This window comes from Mustelus asterias, chromosome 10 (assembly GCF_964213995.1).
Source record: "Mustelus asterias chromosome 10, sMusAst1.hap1.1, whole genome shotgun sequence".
Classification (NCBI taxonomy): domain Eukaryota; kingdom Metazoa; phylum Chordata; class Chondrichthyes; order Carcharhiniformes; family Triakidae; genus Mustelus; species Mustelus asterias.
The window spans coordinates 123,441,892-123,461,383 of NC_135810.1; the positions used below are offsets into that span (position 1 = coordinate 123,441,892).

General features: G+C 52.1%; 1 protein-coding gene across 1 annotated transcript in view; it reads right to left on the reverse strand.

The window, feature by feature from the left end:
- arap1 (ArfGAP with RhoGAP domain, ankyrin repeat and PH domain 1) overlaps positions 1-19,486 on the reverse strand; it is a 61,606-nt gene extending 42,120 nt beyond the window's left edge. The window contains exons 1-7 of the mRNA XM_078222660.1: positions 19,395-19,486; positions 16,898-16,943; positions 13,268-13,431; positions 6,575-6,790; positions 5,537-5,642; positions 3,323-3,470; positions 246-332 (exon numbers count right to left, since the gene is read on the reverse strand). Of these exons, the coding sequence (XP_078078786.1) occupies positions 246-332; positions 3,323-3,470; positions 5,537-5,642; positions 6,575-6,725 (492 nt within the window). The 5' untranslated portion in view covers positions 6,726-6,790; positions 13,268-13,431; positions 16,898-16,943; positions 19,395-19,486. The remainder of the gene's footprint in view (positions 1-245; positions 333-3,322; positions 3,471-5,536; positions 5,643-6,574; positions 6,791-13,267; positions 13,432-16,897; positions 16,944-19,394) is intronic.
- Between the last annotated feature and the right edge of the window lie 6 nt (positions 19,487-19,492).

Genomic DNA, 19,492 nt, shown 5'->3' on the forward strand with positions numbered 1-19,492 from the left:
TTGTAGATGGTACAGACGGCTGCCACTGAGTGTGGGTGATGGTGGCTCATTGCCATCCTCTCGAGGGGCAATTAGGGATGGGGCAACAAATGCCGGCCCAGCCGGCGACACCCACATCCCAATGAAAGAATTTTAAAATGTTAAAAGCGACACACGGGCAAGTGTCAAAACGCAGCCCTGGGAAAACATCTTATTGTGACGCGTGCCTCACATCCCCCCCAAAGTGAAGTCGGGGTTGAGCTTACCTGGCTGGACTGCATCAGACACACATCCCGCAGCTTAATGATGCTGACAATCTCATCCAACTGCTTCTTGAGTTGCTGTTCATCAATCTGCGCATCGAGAGAGAGAGAGAGAGAGTGGCTTTATTCCTGTTCACCCAGACCGCACTTACACCCCCTCAAAGTTACCTCACATCACCCTTCAATTCATTTGAACAGGAAGAACATCGGAGCAGGCAAAGGCCATTCAGCCCGTCGAACCTGCTCCGCCATTCAATCACCTGGTGAAGGAGCAGCGCTCCGAAAGCTCCTGATTCCAGATAAACCTGTTGGATTTTAACCTGGTGTTGAGACTTCTTACCGAGCCATTCAATATGATCATGGCTGATTGGCCACTTCAATGCCTTTTACCCTCAATATTCCCATAATCCTTTATGTTGTTAATCAGAAATCTATCAAACTCTGCTTCAGACAAAGAACAAAGAACAGTACAGCACAGGAAACAGGCCCTTCGGCCCTCCAAGCCTGTGCCGCTCCTTGGTCCAACTAGACCAATCGTTTGTATCCCTCCATTCCCAGGCTGCTCATGTGACTATCCAGGTAAGTCTTAAACGATGTCAGCGTGCCTGCCTCCACCACCCGACTTGGCAGCGCATTCCAGGCCCCCACCACCCTCTGTGTAAAAAACATCCCTCTAATATCTGAGTTATACTTCGCCCCTCTCACCTTGAGCCCGTGACCCCTCGTGATCGTCACCTCCGACCTGGGAAAAAGCTTCCCACCGTTCACCCTATCTATCCCCTTCATAATCTTGTACACCTCTATTAGATCTCCCCTCATTCTCCGTCTTTCCAAGGAGAACAACCCCAGTCTACCCAATCTCTCCTCATAGCTAAGACCCTCCATACCAGGCAACATCCTGGTAAACCTTCTCTGCACTCTCTCTAACGCCTCCACGTCCTTCTGGTAGTGCGGCGACCAGAACTGGACGCAGTACTCCAAATGTGGCCTAACCAGCGTTCTATACAGCTGCATCATCAGACTCCAGCTTTTATACTCTATGCCCCGTCCTATAAAGGCATATTCCATGACTGAGCTTCAGGAGATAGAGGGTACGTAAGAAAGGCAGTACTTTAATCATGGGTGACTTTAATCTTCATGTAGATTGGGAAAATTAATATAGTAGAGGTAGCCACGAGGAAGAATTCATAGAGTTTATTCAGGACAGTTTCCGAGAACAATATGTTGTGGATCCGATCAGGGATCAGGCTATTTTAGGTCTGGTAATGAGGCAGGTTTAATAAACAACCCCAGAGTAAAAGATCCCCGAGGAAACAGTGATCATAACATGGTAAAATAAGCATTCGTTTTGAGAGTGAGAAACGTGGGTCAAAAACAACTGTGCGAAACTTAAATAAAGGTAATTACAAGGGAATGAGGTCAGATTTGATTGGAGTGGACTGGGAAAGGACAGGAAAGACGGTTAATCAGCAGTGACAAATGTTTCTGAAAATAGTTCATGACTCACATCAAAGATATATCCCAGTGAGGAATGAGGATTCTAGGAAAGGGGTAAATCAACAATGGTTAACCAAGGAAGTTAAAGATTGTACTAAACCAATGGTGGCATGTGGGCGGCACGGTGGCACAGTGGTTAGCACTGCTGCCTCACTGCGCCAGGGACTCGGGTTGAATTCCGGCCTTGGGTCACTGTCTGTGTGGAGTTTGCACATTCTCCCCGTGTCTGCGTGGGTTTCCTCCGGGTGCTCCGGTTTCCTCCCACACTCCAAAGATGTGCGGGTTAGGTTGATTGGCCGTGCTAAATTGCCCGAGTGTTAGGGGGACTAGCTAGGGTAAAAACGTGTGGTTATGGGGATAGAGCCTGGGTGGGATTGTGGTCGGTGTAGACTCAATGGGCCGAATGGCCTCCTTCTGCACTGCAGATTCTAAGATTCTATAGATCCTATGAAAGAATAAACATGCAATGTGGCAAAGATTAGTGGTAAACCAGAGAATTGGAAAAGGATTAAAAACCAACAAAAGATGACCAAAAATAATAGAAATGGAGAAGATAAACTGAGGGTAAACTCGCCGATGTGATGAATACGGACAGCGAGAGTTTCTTCAAATGTATAAAAAGGGAGAGGACAAAGTGAACATTGGCCCCTTAGGGAATGAGACTGGGGAAATAATAATGGGGAAATCAGGAAATGGCAGAGGAGTTAAACAGATATGTTGCGTCTGTCTCCACAGTGGAAAATACTGATAACATTCTGAAAGTACGAAATAATCAAGGGACAGAAGGAGGCAAGAAAATAGATACAATAATTATCATTAGAGAAAAAGTACTAGAGAAATTAACAGGGCTAAAGGCTGATAATTCCCCTGGGTCAGATGGGTTACATCCCAGAATATGAAAGGAAGTAGCGACAGAGATAATGGATGCACTGGTAGTAATCTTCCAATAATCCTTCAATTCTGAGAAGTCCCAGAGGATTGGAAACTGCTAATGTAACACCCTTATTCAAAAAGGGACGGAGACAAAAACAGGCCAATTAGCTTAACATCTGTCACTGGGAAAAAGTTTGAGTCCATTATAAAGGGTGTAATAGCAGAGCATTTAGACTTGCACAAAATAATCAGGCAGAGTTAGCGTGGCTTCATGAGGGGAAAAACATGCCCGACCAATTCATTAAAATGTTTTGAGGGGATAATGAGCAGGATAGATGAAGGGGGACCAGTAGATGTGATATACTTAGATTTCCCAAAGGTGTTTGATAAGTTTCCACACAAAAGGCTACTTAATAAGATAAAGAGCCCATGGTTTTGGAGAGCAGCATATTAACATAGATAGAGGGTTGTCTAACTGATAGAAGACAGAGAGTTGGGATCAGAGGGGCATTGTCAGGATGGCAATCTGTAAATAATGGAGCGTCACAGGGATTAGTGCTGGGGACACAATTAGTTATGATATCTATTCATGACATGTGCTCAGGCGGTAAGTGGGAGTCAAAGAGTTCAGAGGGGGCAGCAGCGAGGTGTATAACAGGGTCTGAGAGAGGAGGTGAGACAAGAAGCCACAGCGAGAGTGTGTAACTTACATTGAAAAGGTCAATGAAATGATTGATGAGATCCTCAACCACACGGCCTGCCTTATTGTCCTGTCCATCCGTCTGGAAGAGCGTGGGCCCATACACAATGGCCAGGTTGTGCATTGTCATCTGGTTCTTGTCCGAAAACCTCTGAACACTGAGCACAAAAAACGCCAATCATTAAACACAGTCCACAAAACGCGTTCCCCGACAAGCGTTACCCGACACGCGCTCCCATCTGGATTCGAAACGTCAGCTCTTTTCTCTTGTTACAGATGCTGCCAGGCCTGCTGAGATTTTCCAGCGTGTTCTCTTTTGGTCCCCCACACACAGTCCACAAAGCAACAATCTTCAAGGAGCTTCCCTTATCCTCAACCTGGCGTTGCCATGGTTTAAGAACAGAACAACATGGGAACTAGGAGCAGGAGTAGGCCATCTGGCCCCTCGAGCTTGCTCCACCATTCAGTAAGATCATGGCTGATCTTTTCGTGGACTCGGCTCCACTTACCCGCCCGCTCTTGGCGAAGTGGAGAGTTTATGGCTGAGAAATAATGCGGATCTGGAGCACGATCAGTTTGGATTGGTCACTGTTCATGGATCTCTCGCTTCAAGAGTCAGAAAGTTGTGGGTTCAAGTACCACGCCGGAGACAAAATCCAGCACAGTACTGAGGGAGTGCCGCACTGTCAGAGGGTCAGTGCTGAAGAAGTGCCGCACTGTCAGAGGGTCAGTGCTGAGGGAGTGCCGCACTGTCAGAGGGTCAGTACTGAGGGAGTGCCGCACTGTCAGAGGGTCAGTACTGAGGGAGTGCCGCACTGTCAGAGGGTCAGTACTGAGGGAGTGCCGCACTGTCAGAGGGTCAGTGCTGAGGGAGTGCCGCACTGTCAGAGGGTCAGTACTGAGGGAGTGCCGCACTGTCAGAGGGTCAGTACTGAGGGAGTGCCGCACTGTCAGAGGGTCAGTACTGAGGGAGTGCCGCACTGTCAGAGGGTCAGTACTGAGGGAGTGCCGCACTGTCAGAGGGTCAGTACTGAGGGAGTGCCGCACTGTCAGAGGGTCAGTACTGAGGGAGTGCCGCACTGTCAGAGGGTCAGTACTGAGGGAGTGCCGCACTGTCAGAGGGTCAGTGCTGAGGGAGTGCCGCACTGTCAGAGGGTCAGTGCTGAGGGAGTGCCGCACTGTCAGAGGGTCAGTGCTGAGGGAGTGCTGTACTGTCAGAGGGTCAGTGCTGAGGGAGTGCTGCACTGTCAGAGGGTCAGTGCTGAGGGAGTGCTGCACTGTCAGAGGGTCAGTACTGAGCTCACCTCAGCTTAATGTTTCATTTGAAACACAAATCCTCTGACAGTGTGGCACTCCCTCAGTACTGACCCTTTGACAGTGCGGCACTCCCTCAGTACTGACCCTCTGACAGTGCAGCACTCCCTCAGTACTGACCCTCGGACAGTGCGGCACTCCCTCAGTACTGACCCTCTGACAGTGCGGCACCCCCTCAGTACTGACCCTCTGACAGTGCGGCACTCCCTCAGCACTGACCCTCTGACAGTGCGGCACTCCCTCAGTACTGACCCTCTGACAGTGCGGCACTCCCTCAGCACTGACCCTCTGACAGTGCGGCACTCCCTCAGCACTGACCCTCTGACAGTGCGGCACTCCCTCAGCACTGACCCTCTGACAGTGCGGCACTCCCTCAGTACTGACCCTCTGACAGTGCGACACTCCCTCAGTACTGACCCTCTGACAGTGCGGCATTCCCTCAGTACTGACCCTCTGACAGTGCGGCACTCCCTCAGTACTGATCCTCTGACAGTGCGGCACTCCCTCAGTACTGACCCTCTGACGGTGCGGCACTCCCTCAGTACTGACCCTCTGACAGTGCGGCACTCTCTCAGCACTGACCCTCTGACAGTGTGGCACTCCCTCAGCACTGATTCTCTGACAGTGCGGCATTCCCTCAGTACTGCACTGGAATATCGGTTGAGGTTATTGTGTTCAGTATCTGGGATTTGAACCCAGAATCTTTTAACCCAAGACAAGAGTCCTGCACATCGAGCCACGGCTCATACGTGGGATTGGGGTGTTTCAGTAAACGGTTAATCAGACCACTTTGGGCACGGTTTTTGGGGTCACCATCTCCTGCTCGGGGTCTTGGGGGGGGTGAGGTCACCGTTTCCAGGGTAATGTTTTCAGCATATCCGCGCTGATGGAGTGGGATTCGGAGTCTTACCAGTACAGATGGTTGATCATGGCTTTGAGTGTTGCTCGGTTGACCTGCGGAAGGCATGTGAAGAGCGTCTGATACTGCTGGATCTTCTGTCTCTCTTCAGGGATCACTGAGATACAGAGAAATTCACAAGGTTCAGATAACGCCACAGAGGCTGAAGCAATGATTTCAGCAGTCACTGTTTTCCTATCTGTGTCTCCTCAGCCTGTGGGGAACGCTGAGAATTAGCGGGAATATTGACAGGAGAACCCATTGCCTGAGAGAGCGTGACATTAACGCTTCTATAACTATCGCAATGGGAGATGCGGGATTCGGCCTATCGAGGGTTTCCCGCCTTCCCACATCCTCCATGATGCGATGGTGAGGGGGCGGGGGTGAGGGGGCGCGAGCTGGGGAGGGACTGAGGCACAACACCCATCCTCACTGGACACGTGCATCCCGATGGGGCAGGAGTTCTGATCCCCACTCGTGTGGAGTGGAGCCTCTACAATCTGATCCCCTCCCAAGTCCTTTATCCAACTACCATTGAACCTGCTCTCCTACCCACTCCCTCTCCCCACCTCACCCCCCAACCCGCTTCCCCCCCCCCCCTCCCCCCCACAGCAAGTTCCAGATCACTGCAATGAGATAATGGCCGGAATTCTCCACCTACTCACACTGGCAGGATCTTCCAGTCCCGCCATCGGTGACGTACCACTGCTGTGGATTTCGCAGAGGCGTGGGGTGGATTCGATGGGAAATCCCATCGACAGCAGCGGGACCAGAAGATCTCACCGCCAGCCAATGGCATGCCACCTCCCGTCACCGAGAAACACCGTGGTGGGCCCAGGGGAGCAGCGAATCCCTGTCAATGCCTCCTCCTCTCCCTCTCTGCCCCTCATGCCAATTGTCCTCAATCTGTGACCCTCCTGTCACCGGGAAATAGATTCTCCATATTTACTCCCTCAGGTCTGCCCTTAACGTTCTGTACTCTGAGGAAGGCAGCCCTACTCTCCTCCGATCTCTAAGAGGTGATAACAAGCCGACGGGTTATTGGCGTACTGGAGGTGTGAAACCAGTCCTGGTAGGCCTCGTTGGTGAAGATGCTCTCGCCGATACTCTCTCTGAAGAAACGCTTCAGCGTGTTGGAGACATCGTCAACGTGATGCTCCCCTTCCCTCAGCCTGACGCTGCGGGCGTCCTTCAGAAACATCTCCAGCAGGTTTGTGGTCTTTGACTTTTGTCCACTCTTCCGGTAAATCCCTTCAGAAGTCAGACCTGTCAGGTGGGAGAGACCGAATCGAGGATTAGAAATGGAATGAAAAGAGAGAACATTTCCACCCTGTCTACCCTTCCCACCTTTCTCCCACTGGGTTCCTGCTCGTTCAACTGGGAAGATGGCAGTGGGATGGGAATGTCACTGGACTAGTAATCCAGAGGTCTGGGCTCTAGGGACAGGGCAGCCGATGGAATTTAAATTCAATTCTCAAAGTAAATTGAATTCATTTCATAAAAGTTTGGAATATAAAGCTAGTCTCAGTAATGATGCCCATGAAATCGAAATGAGGGGACTGAGAGCGAGGAGGTTAGCTCGCAAATAGATAAGGAATGTAAACAGGGTAAGAGGGAGGTTAGACGAGTGATGGAGAAGGGAAGTGCTCAGGCTGAAGGTCTGAGATGTGTCTATTTTAATGCCAGGAGTGTAGTGAATAAAGTGGATGAGCTTAGAGCGTGGATTGCTGCTTCGAATTGTGATGTGGTGGCCATTACGGAGACTTGGATGTCTCAGGGACAGGACTGGGTGCTTCAGGTGCCGGGTTTTAGATGTTTCAGGAAGGACAGGGAGGGAGGCAAGAGAGGGGGGGGAGTGGCACTGTTGATCAGGGATAGTGTCACGGCTGTAGAGAAGGTGGACGCCGTGGAGGGATTGACTACGGAGTCTCTGTGGGTGGAGGTTAGGAACAGGAAGGGGTCGGTAACGTTGCTGGGTGTTTTCTATAGGCCGCCCAATAGTAACAGAGATGTTGAGGAGCAGATGGGGAAACAGATCCTGGAGAGATGTAGGAATAACAGAGTTGTCGTGATGGGAGATTTTAATTTCCCAAACATAGATTGGAATATCCCTAGGGCTAGGGGTTTGGATGGAGAGGAGTTTGTTAGGTGTGTCCAGGAGAGTTTCCTGACACAGTATGTGGATAAGCCTACTAGAGGAGAGGCTGTACTTGATCTGGTGCTGGCTAATGAACCTGGACAGGTGGAGGATCTCTCGGTGGGTGAGCATCTTGGGGATAGCGATCATAATTCTATCTCCTTCACGATAGCATTGGAAAGAGATAGGATCAGGCAGGCTAGGAAAGTGTTTCTCTGGAGTAAAGGGAAATACAGTGTCATCAGGGAGGAAATTAGACGGGTAAATTGGAAGGAGGCATTCTTGGGGAAAAGTACCGAAGGAAAGTGGAGGATTTTCAAGGAATGTTTGTCTGGAGCTCTGCATGACAACGTTCCGATGAGACAGGGGGGTGTTGGTAGGGTACGGGAACCGTGGTGCACGAAGGTTGTGATGAACCTGGTGAATAAAAAAAAAGAGAGGCGTACAGAAGGTTCAGAGAGCTAGGAGGTGTTAAGGATTTAGAGGAGTATACGGGATGTAGGAAGGAGCTTAAGAAGGAAATTAGGAGAGCGAGAAGGGGTCATGAGAAGGCCTTGGCGGGTAAGATTAAGGAGAATCCCAAGGCTTTCTACAAACATGTCAAGAGTAAAAGGATGAGATGTGAAGGCATAGGACCCTTAAAAGGTGAAGGGGGAAAAGTTTGTGCGGAACCGTTAGAAATGGCGGAGCTGCTTAATGAATACTTTACCTCGGTATTCACGGTGGAAAGGGATCTGGGTGGTTGTACTGCTGGTTTGCGGTGGACAGAAAGGATCGAGCATGTGGACATAAAGAAAGAGGATGTGTTGGAACTATTGAATGGCATCAAGGTTGGTAAGTCGCCGGGACCGGATGGGATGTACCCCAGGTTACTGTGGGAGGCGAGGGAGGAGATTGCGGAGCCTTTGGCGATGATCTTTGCATCGTCGATGGAGACGGGAGAGGTTCCGGAGGATTGCAGATGTGGTCCCTATATTCAAGAAAGGGAACAGGGACAGCCCGGGAAATTACCGACCGGTGAGTCTAACCTCAGTGGTTGGTAAGTTGATGGAGAGGATCCTGAGAGACAGGATTTATGATCATCTAGAGAAGTTTAGTATGATCAAAAGTAGTCAGCACGGCTTTGTCAAGGGCAGGTCGTGCCTTACGAGCCTGGTTGAGTTCTTTGAAAATGTGACCAAACACATTGACGAAGGAAGAGCGGTGGATGTGGTCTATATGGACTTCAGCAAGGCGTTCGATAAGGTCCCCCATGCAAGACTTCTTGAGAAAGTGAGAGGGCATGGGATCCAAGGGGCTGTTGCCTTGTGGATCCAGAACTGGCTTGCCTGCAGAAGGCAGAGAGTGGCTGTGAAGGGGTCTTTCTCTGCATGGAGGTCAGTGACCAGTGGAGTGCCCCAGGGATCTGTTCTGGGACCCTTGCTGTTTGTCATTTTCATAAATGACCTGGATGAGGAAGTGGAGGGATGGGTTGGTAAGTTTGCTGACGACACCAAGGTAGGTGGTGTTGTGGATAGTTTGGAGGGATGTCAGAAGTTGCAGCGAGACATAGATAGAATGCAAGACTGGGCGGAGAAGTGGCAGATGGACTTCAACCCGGATAAGTGTGTAGTGATCCATTTTGGCAGATCCAATGGGATGAAGCAGCAGTATTATATGAAGGGTACCATTCTTAGCAGTGTAGAGGATCAGAAGGACCTTGGGGTCCGGGTCCATAGGACTCTTAAATCGGCCTCGCAGGTGGAGGATGCGGTCAAGAAGGCGTACGGCGTACTGGCCTTCATTAATCGAGGGATTGAGTTTAGGAGTCGGGAGATAATGCTGCAGCTTTATAGGACCCTGGTTAGACCCCACTTGGAGTACTGCGCGCAGTTCTGGTCACCTCATTACAGGAAAGATGTTGAAGCCATTGAAAGGGTGCAGAGGAGATTTACAAGGATGTTGCCTGGATTGGGGGGCATGCCTTATGAGGATAGGTTGAGGGAGCTTGGTCTCTTCTCCCTGGAGAGACGAAGGATGAGAGGTGACCTGATAGAGGTTTACAAGATGTTGAGAGGTCTGGATAGGGTAGACTCTCAGAGGCTATTTCCAAGGGCTGAAATGGTTGCTACGAGAGGACACAGGTTTAAGGTGCTGGGGGGTAGGTACAGAGGAGATGTCAGGGGCAAGTTTTTCACTCAGAGGGTGGTGGGTGAGTGGAATCGGCTGACGTCGGTGGTGGTGGAGGCAAACTCGTTGGGGTCTTTTAAGAGACTTCTGGATGAGTACATGGGATTTAATGGGATTGAGGGCTATAGATAGGCCTAGAGGTGGGGATGTGATCGGCGCAACTTGTGGGCCGAAGGGCCTGTTTGTGCTGTGGCTTTCTATGAAATCACCATTAATTTTAACAACCCATCTCAGTGGCACAGTGGTTAGCGCTGCTGCCTCACAGGGCCAAGGAGCCAGGTTCGATTCCCAGCTTGGATCACCGTCTGTGTGGAGTTTGCACATTCTCCCCGTGTCTGTGTGGGTTTCCTCCGGGTGCTCCGGTTTCCTCTCACAGTAGAAAAATGTGCGGGTTAGGTTGATTGGCCATGCTAAATTGCCCCATAGTGTCAGGGGGATTAGCAGGGTAAATATGTGGGGTTATGGGGATAGGGCCTGTTGTCGGATTGTTGTTGGTGCAGATTTGATGGGCCAAATGGCCCCCTTTTGCACTGTAGATTCTATGATTTGGCTCACTAATGCCCTTTAGGGAAGGAAATCTGCCGTCCTTACCTGGTCTGACCTACATGTGACTCCAGGGCCACAGCAATGTGGTTGACTCTTAACTGCCCTTGGGCAACTAGGGATGGGCAATGAATACTGGTCCAGCCAGCGACACACGCATCCCATCAACAATTTAAAAATTAGAATAATAATAGGAAGTGCTCAGGTAACACTCCCACACGCGACGGGTTTGTAGGAATGAGGAACGCGCTCCCACAAAACACTAGCCCAATTAAATCTGGTACTTGTGGCACCTTATTGACCAAAGGCATATAGAACAAAGGTCGGTGGATTCCTAAATAAGGAACAAAAACTTCCGGATAAACTCAGCAGCTCCGGCGGCAACTGTGGAGCGAGAGACAGAGTTAACGTTTCGCATCCACGTGACTCTTCTACAGAGTTAAAGAGATGAAGAAATGTGATGGGTTTTATACTGTTTGGGGGGGGGGGGGGGGGTGGGGGGGTGGGTGGGGCGGGCAGGTGTGGGTGCAAGACGAAGGGAGTGTTAAAGATAAAAGAGGCAGCAAGTTCAGAGAGTGGAATGTGTCCACAGCAGAGCAAGGTTCAGCGCTCTGGGAAAGCAGAAAAACAAGTGACAGATGGCCCTGTGGGGTGGGGGGAATGGGGGTTGCGTCAAAAACCATTTCTGGATCCAGGAAGGGGGTCACGATGGGGGGGATAATCACTCGCCCTGTTCCTGATATACCGGGAGCAAAACAGTTCAATGTTCAGAACAGATTGCATAGACCAGGCCATTCGGTGGGAGAGAGAGAGGGGGGGGGGGAGAATGTCAGGAAGCACTAACTCACACAGAGGGGAGTGGAAATCTGGAACCTTCTCCCTCAAAAAGCTGTTCGGGGAGAGGTCAGTTAGAAATTTCTAACTGGATAAGGATGGGTTGCAGGGTCCAGATGTGTCGGTGGAGTTGAGATACAGATTCGCCATGATCTGATTGGACAGCAGAAGCAGCTCGAGGGGCTGAATGGCCTCCTCCTGTTCCTACAAGAACAGGACCAGAGATTACTAACATGCCCCTAACGGACATTTAATGAGCTGACTTTCCACAGGGAATTATGGGCATGAGGGTGAGGCAGTATGGGAGCCTCGATCAGGCTGTTGGTGTTACAGGAGCAGCGTCAGCCATTGCTCGATGGGCAACCTCTCCCACTCCTGCAACATAACTCCCAGGGTTTAAAAGCTGACACTTCAATGCCAGTATGAGGGAGTGCCGCACGGTCATAGAGAATCACAGAATCTACAGTGCAGAAGGAGTCCATTCGGCCCATCGAGTCTGCACCAACCACATTCCCACCCAGGCCCGACCCGTGTCCAAGGTGCTGTTTTTCAGATGACGCAATAAATCAAATCAGGAGTGAACGTTCAAAGACTATTTCCTCGGGTGGATGGAGCTATTACAAGGGGGCATAACTACAGGGTTCATGGTGGGAGATACAGGAAGGATATCAGAGGTAGGTTCTTTACGCAGAGAGTGGTTGGGGTGTGGAATGGACTGCCTGCAGTGATAGTGGAGTCAGACACTTTAGGAGCATTTAAGCGGTTATTGGATAGGCACATGGAGCACACCAGGATGATAGGGAGTGGGATAGCTTGATCTTGGGTTCAGATAAAGCTCGGCACAACATCGTGGGCCGAAGGGCCTGTTCTGTGCTGTACTGTTCTATGTTTACACCAAAAATCCCAAAGACAATCCTCTGAACAGGTGCAGGGAAGTCCCAGTCAATATCCACCCCACTACTGACTTCCTGAAGAAAAGATGCACTTAAAAAAAATTTTTAAAATCATTTATGGGATGTGGGTGTCGGTGGCTAGACCAGCATTTATTGCCCATCCCTAATTGCCCCTTGAGAAGGTGGGGGTGAGCTGCCTTCTTGAACCGTTGCAGTCCATGTGGTGTAGGTACACCCACAGTGCTGTTAGGGAGGGAGTTCCAGGATTTTGACCCAGCGACAGTGAAGGAACGGCGATATATTTCCAAGTCAGGATGGTGAGTGGCATGGAGGGGAATCTCCAGATCGTGGTGTTCCCAGGTATCTGCTGCTTTTGTCCTTCAAGATGGCTGTGGTCGTGGGTTTGGAAGGTGCTGCCTAAGGAGCCTTGGTGAGTTCCTGCAGTGCATCTTGTAGATGGTACACACGGCTGCCACTGTGCATCGGACGGTGTGAGGAGTGAAATTGTGTGGATGGGGGTAGCATTGACCATTGATTGACTGTGGCTGGTGGGATCTTGCTGTGCACAAATTGGATCTGACACAACAAGAGTGACGGCACTTCATTAAAAAGTACTTTAATCGGTTGTAAGCAACTTGGGGACATCCGGAGGTTATGGAATTTAGACTTGGGAGGAATCCCACACCTTGGGACAGACAGGAGAGGCAGGACAAGCACATACTGGCGTCAAAGACCCCTGCAGCTTCGATTTTCCTGGAACAGGTCCCCGCTCTGACCCCAGGGACCGACAGCTGGAAGAGCAGCTCTCCACATCAGGCGTGGCTGACCAGGAGCCCCTCTGCTCTTATTGTCCACCACGGTGGATTGGGAGGGATTATTGGTGTATTTAGAGGGGGTTTTGGTGTATTGGGAGGGATTTCCAGGTTGATAAGCCCTCTGTTTGGCTGAGCAGTGAACATTCCTTCCTTGGTCGCCAGGTCCTGGGGTGGAACTCAAACTTCTGCCTCAGAGGGAAGGCCACTGGCTGCGGAGGGGTGCTATAGAAATGCAGGATCTTTCTTAATGGGGACAAAGGCTGAAAACCAATGAAAGATGCTGTTTATGTGTCCCTCCCCCACGCCCACACCGTCCCCCTCCCGCACCCCCCGCCCCCAGCTCCTGGCTCACCGTACTGGGTGATGTATGCAATACATCGCTCTACAACAACTGGAATGTCTTCGTCGGTGAGCTGTTGCTCCGATAAAGTGTTCCCTGTGCTCCCAGCCGCCCGCTGGATGGCACTGTTCCACCCAATAAAGTCCAACTTTCTCTCTGCCTGGATGTACAGCGTCCTGGAGCAGGGAGGGAGGAGGGGACAGGTTAACACTGCGACACAACAACAATTTACACTTATATACTCGACATTACAGCAGCAGTGCCGCACTGTCAGAGGGTCAGTACTGAGGGAGTGCCGCACTGTCAGAGGGTCAGTACTGAGGGAGTGCCGCACTGTCAGAGGGTCAGTACTGAGGGAGTGCCGCACTGTCAGAGGGTCAGTACTGAGGGAGTGCTGCACTGTCAGAGGGTCAGTACTGAGGGAGTGCCGCACTGTCAGAGGGTCAGTGCTGAGGGAGTGCCGCACTGTCAGAGGGTCAGTACTGAGGGAGTGCTGCACTGTCAGAGGGTCAGTACTGAGGGAGTGCCGCACTGTCAGAGGGTCAGTACTGAGGGAGTGCTGCACTGTCAGAGGGTCAGTACTGAGGGAGTGCCGCACTGTCAGAGGGTCAGTACTGAGGGAGTGCCGCACTGTCAGAGGGTCAGTGCTGAGGGAGTGCCGCACTGTCAGAGGGTCAGTGCTGAGGGAGTGCCGCACTGTCAGAGGGTCAGTGCTGAGGGAGTGCCGCACTGTCAGAGGGTCAGTGCTGAGGGAGTGCCGCACTGTCAGAGGGTCAGTGCTGAGGGAGTGCCGCACTGTCAGAGGGTCAGTGCTGAGGGAGTGCCGCACTGTCAGAGGGTCAGTACTGAGGGAGAGCCGCACTGTCACAGGGTCAGCGCTGAGGGAGTGCCGCACTGTCAGAGGGTCAGTACTGAGGGAGTGCCGCACTGTCAGAGGGTCAGTACTGAGGGAGTGCCGCACTGTCAGAGGGTCAGTGCTGAGGGAGTGCCGCACTGTCAGAGCGTCAGTGCTGAGGGAGTGCCGCACTGTCAGAGGGTCAGTACTGAGGGAGTGCCGCACTGTCAGAGGGTCAGTACTGAGGGAGTGCCGCACTGTCAGAGGGTCAGTGCTGAGGGAGTGCCGCACTGTCAGAGCGTCAGTGCTGAGGGAGTGCCACACTGTCAGAGGGTCAGTACTGAGGGAGTGCCGCACTGTCAGAGGGTCAGTACTGAGGGAGTGCCGCACTGTCAGAGGGTCAGTGCTGAGGGAGTGCCGCACTGTCAGAGCGTCAGTGCTGAGGGAGTGCCGCACTGTCAGAGGGTCAGCGCTGAGGGAGTGCCGCACTGTCAGAGGGTCAGTACTGAGGGAGTGCCGCACTGTCAGAGGGTCAGTACTGAGGGAGTGCCGCACTGTCAGAGGGTCAGTGCTGAGGGAGTGCCGCACTGTCAGAGCGTCAGTGCTGAGGGAGTGCCGCACTGTCAGAGGGTCAGTACTGAGGGAGTGCCGCACTGTCAGAGGGTCAGTACTGAGGGAGTGCCGCACTGTCAGAGGGTCAGTGCTGAGGGAGTGCCGCACTGTCAGAGCGTCAGTGCTGAGGGAGTGCCACACTGTCAGAGGGTCAGTACTGAGGGAGTGCCGCACTGTCAGAGGGTCAGTACTGAGGGAGTGCCGCACTGCCAGAGGGTCAGTACTGAGGGAATGCCGCACTGCCAGAGGGTCAGTACTGAGGGAGTGCTGCACTGTCCGAGGGTCAGTACTGAGGAAGTGCCGCACTGTCAGGGGGTCAGTGCTGAGGGAGTGCCGCACTGTCAGAGGGTCAGTACTGAGGGAGTGCCGCACTGTCAGAGGGTCAGTACTGAGGGAGTGCCGCACTGTCAGAGGGTCAGTGCTGAGGGAGTGCCGCACTGTCAGAGCGTCAGTGCTGAGGGAGTGCCGCACTGTCAGAGGGTCAGTACTGAGGGAGTGCCGCACTGTCAGAGGGTCAGTACTGAGGGAGTGCCGCACTGTCAGAGGGTCAGTGCTGAGGGAGTGCCGCACTGTCAGAGCGTCAGTGCTGAGGGAGTGCCACACTGTCAGAGGGTCAGTACTGAGGGAGTGCCGCACTGTCAGAGGGTCAGTACTGAGGGAGTGCCGCACTGTCAGAGGGTCAGTGCTGAGGGAGTGCCGCACTGTCAGAGCGTCAGTGCTGAGGGAGTGCCACACTGTCAGAGGGTCAGTACTGAGGGAGTGCCACACTGTCAGAGGGTCAGTACTGAGGGAGTGCCGCACTGCCAGAGGGTCAGTACTGAGGGAATGCCGCACTGCCAGAGGGTCAGTACTGAGGGAGTGCTGCACTGTCCGAGGGTCAGTACTGAGGAAGTGCCGCACTGTCAGGGGGTCAGTACTGAGGGAATGCCGCACTGCCAGAGGGTCAGTACTGAGGGAGTGCTGCACTGTCCGAGGGTCAGTACTGAGGGAGTGCTGCACTGTCAGAGGGTCCGTACTGAGGAAGTGCTGCACTGTCAGAGGGTCAGTACTGAGGGAGTGCTGCACTGTCAGAGGGTCAGTACTGAGGGAGTGCTGCACTGTCAGAGGGTCAGTACTGAGGGAGTGCTGCACTGTCAGCGGGTCAGTACTGAGGGAGTGCCGCACTGTCAGAGGGTCAGTACAGAGGGAGTGCCGCACTGTCAGAGGGTCAGTACAGAGGGAGTGCCGCACTGTCAGAGGGTCAGTACTGAGGGAGTGCCGCACTGTCAGAGGGTCAGTACTGAGGGAGTGCCGCACTGTCAGAGGGTCAGTGCTGTGAGGAGGATGCTAAGAGGCTGCAGGGTGACTTGGACAGGTTGGCTGAGTGGGCAAATACTTAGCAAATGCAACATAATGTGGATAAATGTGAGGTTATCCACTCTGGTGGCAGAAACTGGAAGGAAGATTATTATCTGAATGGTGGCAGTTTCAGAAAAGGGGAAGTGCTACGTGACCTGGGTGTCATGGTGGAACAGTCACTGAAGGTACAGCAGGCAGTGGGGAAAGCTAATGGCATGCTGGCCTTCATAGCAAGAGGATTTGAGTGTAGGAGTGAGGATGTCTTGCTGCAGTTATACAGGGCCTTGGTGAGGCCACACCTTGAGTATTGTGTGCAGTTTTGGTCCCCTAGTCTGAGGAAGGACATTCTTGCTATTGAGGGAGTCCAGCGAAGGTTCACCAGACTGATTCCTGGAATGGCAGGACTGACATGAAGAGAGACTGGATCGACCAGGCTTGTACTCACTGGAATTTAGAAGAATGAGAGGGGAATCTCATCGAAACATATAAAACCCTGGTGGGACTGGACAGGCTGGATGCAGGAAGAATGTTCCCGATGTTGGGGAAGTCCAGAACTCGGGGTCAAAGTCTAAGAATAAGGGATAAGCCATTCAGGACTGAGATGAGGAAGAACTTCTTCACTCAGAGAGTTGTGAACCTGTGGAATTCTCTCCCACAGAAAGCTGTTGGGGCCAATTCATTAGATATGTTCAAGAGGGAGCTGGACGTGGTCCTTGTGGCGAAAGGGAACAAGGGGTGTGGAGAGAAAGCGGGAGTGGGATACTGAGAGTGCATGATCAGCCATGATCATAGTGAATGGCGGTGTAGGCTCGAAGGGCCGAATGGCCTCCTCCTGCTCCTATTGGTTATGTTCTTACCGTCTCTTCTCCACCAACACCAGGACCTCGTGGTCGGACTGTTCGGCTGAAAAATGGAACAGGTGCCAACTCGTTATCAATCTCATCGATTCAACAAATCTAATTCATATTTAGAAAATGCCCTTCATCAAACGCTGGCCCACCCAGGAGGCTGAGAAAGATCCATGGAGGGGGGGGGTTGGTGTACTACTGGAAGGAGAACCGGGCAGGTGGTTCTCCCTGATGTCCTGGGGCCGATATTTCGATACTATCAACATCCCTAAAAAGGACCAGATTATTGGCCGCTATCTCACTGCTGTCTCTGGGAGCTTGCTGTGCACAAACCGGCTGCCTTATTGCAACATTCAGACAAAGAACTCAAGTCCCAGCTTCCAGGGAAGAGCAGACTCCATTATCATCAGATACACGCATCACAGGCCATTCGGCCCAGCTGCTCCGTGCTGGTGTGTGTGCTCCACACCAGCCCCCTCCCACTCCCTCTTCACCCCCCCTGGCGCCCCACCCCCCCTCACACACACCCTGCACCCTTCCCCACCATCAACATATCCTCCTCTTCCTCTCTCCCTCGTGTGTTTATCAAAGTTCCCCTTGTACAGATCTCTACTATTCAGTTCAGCCACTCCCTGTGGGAGTGAGTTCCACATTCTGAACATTCACTTGGTGCAGGGGACGGCTCGTTCTAACAGAGGTGCTTTTATAATGCGGGACGGCACGGTGGCACAGTGGTTAGCACTGCTGCCTCACAGCGCCAGGGACCCGGGTTCGATTCCAGTCTCAAGTGACTGTCTGTGCGGAGTCTGCACGTTCTCCCCGTGTCTGCGTGGGTTTCCTCCAGGTGCTCCGGTTTCCTCCCACAGTCTGAAAGACGTGCTGGTTAGGTGGTGCTAAATTGCCCCTGGTGTCCGGGGATTAGCAGGGTAAATATGTGTGGTTATTGGAATAGGGCCTGTGTGGGATTGTGGTCAGTAGAGACTCGATGGGCCGAATGGCCTCCTTCTGCACTGTCGGGATTCTATGCTTTCTCTTATCCTTTTGTGGGATGTGGGTGTCACTGACTGGGCCAGCATTTATTGCCCATCCCTAATTGCCCCTTAAACTGAGTGTCTCACTCGGCTATTTCAGAGGACAGTTGAGAGTCAATCACATTGCTGTGGCTCTGGAGTCACATGTCGGCCAGACCAGGTAAGGACGGCAGATTTCCTTCCCTAAAGGGCATTAGAACAAAGAGAACAAAGAAAATTACAGCACAGGAACAGGCCCTTCGGCCCTCCAAACCTGCACCGACCATGCTGCCCGACTGAACTAAAACCCCCTACCCTTCCGGGGACCATATCCCTCTATTCCCATCCTATTCATGTACTTGTCAAGACGCCACTTAAAACTCACTATCGTATCCGCTTCCACTACCTCCCCCGGCAGTGAGTTCCAGGCACCCACCACCCTCTGTGTAAAAAATCTGCCTCGTACATCTCCTTTAAACCTTGCCCCTCGCACCTTAAACCTGTGCCCCTCTAGTAATTGACTCTTCCACCCTGGGAAAAAGCTTCTGACTATCCACTCTGACCATGCCTCTAAAATCTTGCAGACTTCTGTCAGATCGCCCCTCAACCTCCGCCGTTCCAGTGAGAACAGTGAACCAGATGGGTTTTTCCAACAATCGACGATAGTTTGATAGTCACCCTCACTGAGGCTAGCTTTACATTCCAGATTTTAGTAACTGAATTTAAGTTCCTTAGTTGGGATTTGAACCCGTGTCCCCGGGGAGTTTTCGTGGGCCTCTGGGTTACTAGTCCAGTGACACCATCTCCCCACAGAGATTGAAACATGAGTTTTAAAATTAGAGTTACGCCAATCAGGAGTGATATTGGGAAACACAAAACTGCCCAGGAGAGGGAGTGATTGGGCAAGTTACAGTCTGCTCATTGCTATTTGTTGGATCTTGCTGTGCACACACCAGGCGCCACATTTCCTCCATTACAAGGGCAGCACGGTGGTCAGCACTGCTGCCTCACAGCGCCAGGGACCTCGGTTCAATTCCCGGCTTGGGTCACTGTCTGTGTGGAGTCTGCACGTTCTCCCCGTGTCTGCGTGGGTTTCCTCCGGATGCTCCGGTTTCCTCCCACATTCCGAAAGATGTGCTGGTTAGGGTGCATTGGCCGTGCTAATTTCTCTCTCAGTGTACCCGAACAGGCGCCGGAGTGTGGCGACCAGGGGATTTTCACAGTAACTTCATTGCAGTGTTAATGTAACTTGTGACACTAATAAATAAACAAACAAACAGTGACAAGGCTTCATGGAGCACCTCACTGGCTGTAAAGGGATCTGGGAAGTCCGGAGGTCGTGAAAGGTGCTCCAGAAGTTCCTTCCCCGACTCCCTGGAATCCCCAATACCGGCAGCAGGAAGGAGGCACGGGGTGATGCAGGGGTTAAGGGAATGAGGAGGAGGGTGGATGGAGGAGGGGTGAGCACCCGGTGAAGTAGGAAGACTCTCCCTTACACAACTCCTGAAGCTTCCGGAGGTTAATGGTCTCCTCCTTGTCCGAATCCTGGAACCAGGCGTAAAGCGTGGAGCTCACCAGTGCAAACCAGCCCACC